Here is a 10,935-nt window from a genome sequence, read left to right as displayed (position 1 = left end):
AAGGGCCCACCAAAACCAACCATGGAGAGCTGCTGCTGGAAAGCCCATGTCCAGTGAGGGGACATCGTCTCTCTACTGGAAGAGACCCAGATGTCCTCCCATTAACAGACACCAGTTTCTTAGGATGGTTTACAGGAAGAGCTGCACTATCCTTGTGAAGTTCACCAAGCTAACACATCTGCCTGACTCAGTGATAAGGAAAAGCTACTGAGTTTCTGTGAGTTTGCCTTGCAGCTTGAGTAGAAGTGGAAAGTTCAGCCAAGACCCTTGTGTTCCTACTAAAAAAGCTTTTTTGTATGCTTTTACTTGTGTCTCTTTGTTTTAATGAGAAGATCAAGAAGCAGCAACGCCAGCACTGGTTGTAGTAGCAGTAACAAAAAGAATTGGTTAGAGCTTTTGTCCAGGTCTTGTTTCCATGTGGGTTCTCTGATGTTTAATGGGAGTTGAACTCGTATTACAGCCTTTTCCTTGGAAGAGATTGTCTTCTTCTTCACTCCCTCTGCCTATTTCAACAAAAATGTAGCTCTGTTATCTGTAAGACGTCATCAAACCAACTCAGTCAAACTGGCCACTAATTATAAAAAGTATTAGAGAGAGATGGCAAGTAGGGTACTCAGTAAATGCACAGAAGATCTATTTCCACTATTTTCCCCTTCTTCTTCCCACAGATGTGTGGTAGGCTTGCAGTCAGAACACCACCACCAGGTAAAGGGATCCTGTAAAAAGAGGGAGCTCTTTCTCTTTGCTGCCTCAACAAATTGCTCTCTACAGCCAGAGACAGCTTCTGCCCATATGACCTCGCAGCCGTTTTCAGCTCCTCCCTCCATCCAATTTGCCGCAGCACAACAAAGCACTCCAAAAATAACATTTATTTTTAAAAACTGGAAAATGGCACAAACCACCCCAAAGGAGAGAATGACAACGGCATGAGTTCAGCGCGGGCTTATGAACTGCCGCTCCCGGCCAGGGACAGGAAGCTGGAACCTCATGGAAAGAGACTGGATGGAAGCAGAGCGAAAGGAAGTGCCAGGAGCCGCGGCCACTGATGGCCAAACGCTGCCGAAAGGATAAGCCAGCCGGCCGGGAGAGCGCCAGGACTGTGTCACAGCTCTGGATCTGTAAATGCCTGGGCTCTGGAATTCTGCACGCACAACAGGCTGGAGCGTGCACACTAAGCAAGGAGAAATTTAAAGATGAGGAACATTTCCAAATGACAGCTTTAAAGTCGGGGATCAGCAGAGACTGAACATCTGATTTCAATTCTAAATGATTTCTGATTAGCCAATGTTGATGCAGTACCCCAAATACAGTTTCTGTTCAAAACAGTATCCTTCAGTAATGACAGAGCTGGTATGTATGGACTGCTAAACAAAGGCCACACCGCCACTGCTTAAGGGAGTAGAAGTTGGACCAGGCAAAGAAGAAATAAACTAAAGCATTTTCATTGAACAGGCAGAGCCAGATTTGCCACTACCTTACCTCTTGTACAACCACTTAGATCATGTGTAAGGTAACTTTCACGAAAATGGAGTTTTAAGTGCATAATAAATACATCCAGAAAAACTCCCTGCCTATGAAAAAGGGAAACTAATTTAATTTGTTAAGTAATAAAAGATGAATGCTAAATTGCAATGCTGAAATGCAGACAGGTTTTCAGAAGCAGTACGTTTTTGATGTAATATTTGAAAATGATCAATTCAAATTCTGCTTTTGAAAAATTTTCTGAGCTTTGATCTTGCTCCAAGGTGAGTCCAGAATGACTATTATGTGGCTGACATTAAAAGTGTCAGGACAAAGTGATTTGTAATGGAAACACAGAAAATAAATCACTATTTGAGAACTTTTTAACACACCCCAGATTAGAACCAGAAGGCCAGACTAAGTTGTCACTGAGTTTGCAAGCTTTCCGGCTGCAGCTGAGGACCACAATACACAGAAGAGCAAATTCAGTTAATGAACTCAATCAGATACACACAATGACCTGTGCCTTCCTTGGAGAGGCACTTAAAAATGATGCTCTACACAGACACCAACATGACCACAGTCAGCGACCTGCAGCAAAGCGAGAAGCGGGGCTGCTCTGGCTGCAGCGCAGACGCACGCACCAGGCCCTGCCTGGTGAACGCACACCAACATATGTGACCGTATCTGACCACCAAACTGAGCAGAGCCATTAATGTCCTGAATTAATGGGCTTAGTGGTTTTCAAATGAGGTATTTCCATGATGGACGTGGTGTAGATTCAGCAAAGTCTGCCCTTTAACAAATACAGCTTTGGTTTCAAAGATTTGATTAGGCTTAATACCATTAGGGAACCATTACTGATTTTATGCTGTTGTTGTTACTGGTTTAACTATCGATTTCTGAACCAAAAATTGAAGACAGTTGGCGTTACCAAGAGTCAAGGTTTAGGAATGCAAAAGCAAATCCAAGGTACAGATGAGCTTCAGATGTGGACAGGCTTCACAGGGTTTCATAGGCCTTCCAAAGTTTGTCAGGTCACAGAGGCTTTTCTTTTTGTGGGGTGTACATGAGCCCAGTTTCTTTGTGTTTGTTGTTTCTTTTAAACACTTGTGACCTCAGCCAGAGCAAGTGGAATTGATATGAGCAATTACTGCATGCAAGAATTAAAAAAACCTCACGCCAACCTTGGTTTATTGTACCCCATTTACAAAAAAAACCAAAACAAATGAAAATGATCTTCTTAATCAGCAATCCCTGATCACCACCACGTGTTTTTAAAACAGCCAGATGTTCACAGTTTAAGAAGCCAAATAATACTACTACTTTCTTGTAAACGTTAATGGTGAAAGAACAATAATAATGGTTTTAGTCAATCATCATTAGTACTTGAAAGTACAAATATAAATTAAATAAGACTCAAAAAACTTGTACAATAAAATCTGCTATAAACAAAGCTAATTAAAAAGAACTGCTCCCAACCTGGGTTGTGGGTTTCATCTTGTTTTAAAATTAAAAGCAGTTACTTATTTTTCTGAAGCATCCAAATGAATGTTCATATCCAGATGTCCTTACAAAGAAACACGGTCTTCATTCTTTTCTCATTTTTTAAGCTGTTTATATAATATTTTACTTCTGATTGTCCTTTTCTTCCTTGGCAATCCTCTTTGTCACACCACTGAAGTACTTCTCACGGAAAGAATTGTGTCCCCTGTACGGCATATACTGGCCATCCAACAAGTAAGAGTTCTCATCTTGATCCTGCATGGCACCAGAAGACAAACATTAGACTTGAGGGTAGTGTATTCAGCATCTATTGAAAAAAAAAAGACTGAAAACCAGACTTTTTCAAACTATGAGGCAGTTAGGTTTTTGTTTTACAGTTCACCAGCATACACTTAAGTCACTGAAAATGTCTCAGCTGACATCACCAGAATCCCACCCTGACACGACCAAATGAGCACAGGTACCATGCACCACACAGGTCACTTTCCAGAAAAAATATTTTCAGGAGAATTCAGTCAGTCAGAGGTCTGTGGAAGGCAGGCACAAACAGAAGAGGAACACAAATGGTAAAATGAGTTCCTACAGTTACTGAAGCACATTCAGAGATTTTTTTTTCTGTGCAACATTCATGTATTTCTGAAAGTTAAAGTTGACACAGTAAATCCCCACATATAATACCTATTTGACACCAGCCAAAAACACAGTTTAGAAAATTGGCCCACTGTATATACAAAGGTTTAGTTCATCATGTACTATGGCTTTATACAATTAAGATACTTGTCAGCTAACATTAGCAACGCTCTAAGATAAACATTACATCAAACTTTAATCTGAGTGTTAAAGAAAACTGATGGCAACTTCTAAAAACAGTTTAATGCTTCTGGGTGATGTCAGTTTCTCATTATGCTCAAAAGCAGGAAGGAACAGTGAGAAGGAGCCTCACACAGAACAACTGAACAGCACAAGGAGAAAATAAAAACAAACACACAACAGAACCAAGCCTCTATTCTGCCATGTGTTTCTTCTCAGGTTTTTAACCAATGTAGTAACATTGACATTGGTTCACTACCTTAAAACGTTTAGTTATTTGTTCACATTCAAAAATAAAGTTACTGCAGAAGGTTTTAGCATCAGTAGAAACATGGAAGTAGACTTTAGTCCATATTTTCATATTACAAGAGTACTGCAATGCAAGGATGCACAAGATCCTAGTGGACAATCTCTCCCTTCAGCTCTTTTGTAGCCTTTTCCAGGTTTTTACCTACTGAGATCAGCACCTCTCCTAGCTCCAGAGATCTTAACGAGCATTCTAAGGGAGTGAAAGAAAAGGTTTTTCAACAAAGCAAGACTCTTGTGTGCATGTAGAAAGGCCCTCTTCTGGACACAACGAGATATTGCTTCAAAGAAGGTCTCACCTGCTACAAAAGCAGATATCAGGAATGTGACACCAGCTTAAATTAACTTGCTAAATGTTCAGTGGCATGTAGATATCTATTATATAAAGCATGTACACCAGCAGCAGCAGCTCTATTTCAATACTGCACTGTTGGAAAATAGCAGGAGAAAGTTATTTCAGGAAACCCAATGCAGGCACAGTATTATCTATTGTCTTTTGGTCACCTGTGAGACACTGCTGTTTCCATGACTATTCTCAGGCTGATAAACAACAGGCTTTTAACATGTTTGTGAAAAAACTGAAAATTACAAAATTACTACAGACAGACAGGAAATAAGAAGGATTTAGGACAAACTGCTCTCACAGCCAGCCTGTACCCATTTCTCCAGCCACTCTTGGCAAAAGAGCACTTTTGTCTTGAAATTCCAGGTCAGAAATCCTTCTTTGACATAAACATATGTTTTTATATCATTGGGATGCTTTAACAAGAATGCTATGTAATTCACTTATTTTGAGAAATGGATGGGATATTTGACCCTAATGAATAATGCTACATAGATCAAAGATACTCTAAGATAAAAATGAATCCCCACAACCTCTAAGAGGTCATGCATGTGTACAACATTCATCTTGATTCCATAGGAAACAAAATGCTGATTCTTGGGGAATAGATGAAGGAGTAAATGCCCTTTCCTCCACCACCAAGCTGGTTAGGGCAAAGAGAGGATGTGCTGTGTAGAAGAACAAACTTCAAGCAGGGCACAGGTGTAACAGAGGCATCCGCATGCACCAGATGGAAACAGGTTTGGTGCACCACTCCACAGCAGAACCTCATCTCGAAAATCCAGGCCTGATCAGGAGCTCTGCAAACACTGCTCATTAAATGAGAGATCTGCAGTCAGGCATGGATTTCATAGGAGAGATTACAAAGGAAGTTCCTGGCCCACATCACAATAATTCCAGTCTAAGAGGTTCCACTCCCTACCTCTTACCTGTATACAGGCATGACTGTCTAATAAATATGGCAATTACTTAAAAAAAAAAAAATAAACAAAACAAAAAAACATCCCAACCAAACAAACACCAACAAGAATGGGAATTGCTGCTTAAAAAAGGGAAAAGAAAATAAGAAATCCCGAACTACCTACCAGTCACTACTGAGATTTACTAGTCAAAGGAATTCTAAAGGCAGCGTAAGGACTGATCAAAGTAACTTAAATTCTTGGATTTCAGAGACTAAGGACTTTCAAACAAATTCTAAATTTGTTTGAATTTACAATTACACTATTGTGTATCAAGGAGCTGAATGGGTACAATCTGAACACCGGGGATAGGCTTCATTTAACTCTACAGAGAAAATAACTTGTTAAAAAAAACCCTTAACAATTTATTTGTTTTAAAGACAACATTAAAATAGGTTTTAGAGATCTCTAATAAATAATGAAGAGGAGGAAGAGAAGGGGATGCTGAATGATAACAAGAAAATGTTTTTCTTTAAATCTTGGGAAATATTAAGTGACTTTCTAAAGATTCTTATTCATCTAGCTTGTCCCAGTCCAGCTTCAGGGTAATTACCCACATTTAGTTTTTGTTTTTAAAAAAAGTCTTCCTAACCTTATCACTGTTTCCTACCACTCCACATCTGGTGCTGGACAGTAGCTATAGAAACCACTTGTGCTAATGTTATACAGCTATAAACAAAAAGGAGCAGTTACCAAACCAGAGACAGCAGGGTCATACACCCAGGAACAGACACTGCTAAATTCAGCAGGAAAAATTCTACACCAGTAACAACTCTGGACTGACCATGTAACATGGAAATTCAGCAGGGTGGGTTTGTGTGCCTGGTGCTTCACAGTCCTTCCCTGGACAATCACATGCTCAGAGTTTGTCCTTCAGTGAAGTTTTCTGTTACATCTTACTACATCATTTCTAGGCATCTCTCTTGGCATTAAAAATGTGGGATGCCTCACAAGGAGGGGGGAACACAGGGCTCTGGGCTGAGGCTGCAGCTGCCCCTGCCTCACCCAAGCTGAGTTTTGGGGTGACAGTGTGCAGCTGTGCCATGGGGGATGTGCATTTTGGGGACAATGCTGTGCTGGGGGAACAGTAGCAAAAGTTGTCTGAAATGGTAATTAAAAAAACCAAAAAGTCTTCTGCTCATATTGTGCACACACTGGAAGAGCATATTCATATCAACACTGAGTTCAGGAAGAAATCTTTTCCAGTTGGCACAATTTCACTGTAAACTTAAAAAGAACAGACTGGATGCTTACAAGACAGTAAGTTATATACCAGGTTTATGAGGTTCTTAATAGAACAAATGATCTTCATGCTTATGATAGATCAATACTTCACCTAGACATACTCACTTTTTGCCTACCCTTTGATCTCCTTTTTATTACAAACCATTCCAATCAAACTGCACCACCAATTTCAACAATTGACTGAATTCATCTCCAGTTAAGAGTTTATTTAAAGTGTTAATAGTGAAATCAAAATTTGCTGTGAAATCTGCAATTCCTTATTGGCGGCAAACACTGGGGAAACCGAAGAACTGCATAGTAACAGTAACATGATTTGTAACATTTCTCATCCATTTGCAAGCCCTGCACTAAGCTGAATTAAAAGGCAACTGAAGGCCTGTTACAAACCAGTTTAGTAATGCAGACAGGAACTGTCTGGAAACATAAATGTTAGGTATACCCATAAAAATTCACTCTTTCACTTAGAAAAAAGAAAAGCAGACAAAAGTATAACTACTGAATTTTATGGTCCTATCTGGCAAGAAATATCCAATTCAAAGGTTGCTCAGGATACTAACAGAGAAAAAAACATGTTCCAGGTAAGAGACACTGGGGTGGGGAAATCCTAGACACCAAAACAAGGTCCTAAACCAAGCAAGCAGTGGCTAAGGATTCAACATGAATTTTGTTATATAGACAAGTTTTGCATCATCAGAAACAACACATGAGTTCTGGTATCTTTAAATTATCTAACACACATCTGGAATACTGAATGTAAGCACTTGCGCAGTCTTTTCTAAGCAGCAAGCCTGCCAGCTAGTCTCAGGTGCTCAGAGCTAAGCACTTCCAGACATGAACCTGCCAATCCATGAACTGAAGAACAGGTGATGCATGAGAGGAGAGTAACAAATGACGCAAGTCTGCTTGCAGAAGGGCTGATATATTTTTTAGGTTAAAATATGCTACCCTACAGCACTGGTAGCAATAAAACTGCTGTCAGAAACCTCCCTGAACACCCTGAGACGCACATGTCAGAAACTTTCATCATCTACCCTGCTGGTTTGCTACTGGTGAAGTTGGCAGCTCGGAGGCTGAGCTCCACACAGAGTGTTTAGAGAAGTTCAGGTGTTGCTTGAGAACTGCAGTCACCACGAGCATTAAGAAGGCAGCACTGAACGCCTCTGTGTCAGCAGGGCAAGCACCACACAGACACTGCAGCCTGACTGCATCTCCTGCCACCTGAAACAGCGCTTCCAGCTGACAAGCAGTGTACTGAAAACACTTGCTCACTGCGTGCATTTTCATTAAGAATTTGCCTCACATGTGTTCAGCATTTCTTTTAACAGTATTAAGAAAAAGAAATAGCAAGAATGAAAAGGAGATCTGAATGCCATATTCCCTGGTCCCAATGCCTCTCCTGAGGCACTTAGTGTGCCACAAAACAAAAGCAGAACAAGATCCAGTGCGCTTAGCTGTACTTGTCACAATTTCAGTATTATTCCAAAGACTAAAATGTACCACTATAAAGATGAAGTAACAGAATTAAAGGTCTACCTGTACTGCAAGACCCACAAAGATATTTAGTATTTACTTGGGCATTGAGACACACTTTGCAATCAATGAAAACTTAGGCATTAAGGCAAAGTCTCTGTGGATGGGATTTACAAGTAACCGTAAGTTCAAAGATTTTTTTCACACTATCAAGGGACTTTTTCAGGATGAAGAGTTTACAAAAAAACTGAGAATAAAAAGGAAGAAACCAAAACCAGAACAGTCCCTTAAATCACTGCTCAATTTTACAAAAGCTCTAACTCTGATCATAAAAACCAAAGTGTGACAGAAACAAGGATCAAATGCTGAATAGCTCGAACTTGTCACGAACACAACAGCTACTATTTTACATGATATGATCAAGAACTCAAGCTTACCTTGAATTCTTTCACCTTTTCCATGGTTATGAGGCGCCTTGATGTGTGGCTGGAAAGCAGCTGCTCACAGTTGCTAATAAGTTTCAGGCACGGATGGCGAGGAATGATCTCTTCTGTGTATCTGGAAGAAATAATCATTCTTAGTGCTGTAGGCTCATGAAGTGGAAAACCTGCATCTGAAACAAAATTCTTACAGACACTTCAAAAAAAGGTTCACAGTTGAAAACTGTTATGCACTTTAACCTGATTAAATAAATTCAGATATTACTGCTTCAGAGTTTTGACATCATATATTCCAATCATCTTGACATGCAGTGTGTAGAATAAATTAAAACCCCACAGTAAAGAGACACTCCCCCCATTTTCTGCATGTATTTAAATTATGTTAATGTATGTACATCTGGTCCTGCCTGTATAATTTCAAGTACAAAGTACCTCAGCCAACCAGGAACAACAACTTAGAGCTCTGATTTTAAAGATATTTTCCACAGTCAACATATATGAAGTTGCAGGAATAAGAGACTTATGGCTCCCTAAAAGGAGATCACAGCGATTCAATTTCAAATCTTATTAAGTCAGCTCTTATTAGACAGTAACATTCCTGAACTTCAAAATTTGGTATTACAAATTTATCTCATTGTAATTACTTTTTCTAATGGCAAAAAAAAAATCCACCATCATTTAACATTAGATAGGATTTAATTATAAACCAACGTTGCTACTATCTACAGAAGCAAGAGTTACAGTGTTTTAAATGCCCCACCTCATAAACACACTAGTTTCTACAGAGAAAGTGCTTTCTCTAAATTGCCTTCAATCCTTCTATTTCTCCAAATGCTGAAAGAGAAATTTAAAGATTTAAGAACTTTGCAGGGGACTAGAGCAGCAAGAAGTATTAACCTAGCTAGTATGATAAATATGAGATAGCCTTCCTATATACCAAAACATAGATCAGCCATTTATTCCTAGATTTTGTAATAAGCTTTCATGTAATAGTTATGAAAAGATAACACAGAAAATGGGTTCTGGTATTGTTAGGTATGATTTTGTACAAAACACCTGCTCCTATGATTCTCCAGTGTTTGGGGGTTAACAGAAGTCAGACACTGAAACAGAACCAAACAACTTAGCATCTATGACTTGAATTTTAAAAGTACAAAGGAGATTCACATTTTTCCTGTAAAGAGGTGGATTTTCTGAATGAAAGCAAAGGTGTTGGTCTGGATTAAAAGAGGATCTGTCTAGGTGCTGGTGGAAAACTTGGCATTTCTTAAGATAACACAGAGCTGTTAAACAAGTAACTCAATCCCAAATACAGATATGCAAATAAGAAAAAAACCCAAACAGTACTGCCTTTTTGCTTTCCTCCAAAATTTCCAGACCATAAAACTACTTTTCAGTCACTTCTCATGTAGAAACAAGTATCTGCTTCAGCTAGATGAAGTCAGAACATGCTTTAGCAAAGAAGAATGAAATTAATTCTCAACTGCTTTTTCTATTACATGAGACTTTTGATGCATCCAGTACCACCAAACGGTCTCTCTTTTACAAAGGTAGGCACCTGGCCACAATATTTAAAAAGTTCCTCTCAATAATCATACAGGAGGCTGACTTTAATGGAATTAGAAGAATTTGGACTCAACAATGATTTCAATGTCTGACTGAAAGAGTAAACTCTGGAGTGAGATGCTATCTTGAAGAGGGAGAGATCACTATCACTTTGTTAAAAAGCCTTTTCTGTTAGCATTAATGAATGTATTTCTACATTCTTTCAGGTAAAACTCAGAAACATGTCAAATAAGAAATACAGAAGCAATGATTTCAACAGACATCCAACCCAATAGTTTCAGCTTTAATTTAAGGTAATATACAAAGATCTCAAATAATGAAACTCAAGGCAGGTGTTGCCAAGGGATATTTGATAATGCAACATGTTAGTAAAAAATCTCTTCTCCCCACTTAATTGCTTCAATACCCCATGTTCATTATTACAGCTGAAAATGAAGTGACTCTCCTACTATTCTATGCTAATTTTAGCAACTTTAGTATTTCAAGTCATAGTATGATGTACAAATTCACTTTTAAAAAGTCATCTCAACTAGATCTCCCCAAAACAGCAACTAAAGCTGATCCCAAATATGCAGTTCCCAAGTTATCTGAAGTGAAACACTTTGCACTGCTGTAGTGACGAAGTATGCTTTTACAAAAGTTCAATGAGCAGAAAGAAAAACACTGTTATCTTGATGAATAAAATAAATTCAGTAATTCCAAAGAGATTTTATTGACATGAAAATCTGCTATAATACTATGAATGGCATTCATTGCTGTGTCTCTGAATTGTCTTATGAGAAAAAAGGCCTAAAATATCAATTTTATCATTTACTAAAAAATACAAACT

At 38.8% G+C, this 10,935-nt stretch overlaps 1 protein-coding gene across 2 annotated transcripts in view; it reads right to left on the bottom strand.

Annotated features, from left to right (window-relative positions):
- Positions 1-2,638: 2,638 nt before the first annotated feature.
- TRMT11 (tRNA methyltransferase 11 homolog) overlaps positions 2,639-10,935 on the bottom strand; it is a 26,057-nt gene continuing 17,760 nt past the window's right edge. For both annotated transcript variants that reach the window (XM_064708003.1, XM_064708002.1), the window contains exons 12-13: positions 8,538-8,658; positions 2,639-3,222 (exon numbers count right to left, since the gene is read on the bottom strand). In XM_064708003.1, coding sequence (XP_064564073.1) covers positions 3,091-3,222; positions 8,538-8,658 — 253 coding nt within the window. In that variant the 3' untranslated portion in view covers positions 2,639-3,090. The remainder of the gene's footprint in view (positions 3,223-8,537; positions 8,659-10,935) is intronic.

The sequence above is a fragment of the Zonotrichia leucophrys genome, chromosome 3 (genome assembly GCF_028769735.1).
Source record: "Zonotrichia leucophrys gambelii isolate GWCS_2022_RI chromosome 3, RI_Zleu_2.0, whole genome shotgun sequence".
NCBI classification, from domain to species: Eukaryota; Metazoa; Chordata; class Aves; order Passeriformes; family Passerellidae; genus Zonotrichia; species Zonotrichia leucophrys.
Note: the sequence above shows the minus strand (reverse complement) of the source record. Positions and strands in the feature narration are given on the sequence as shown.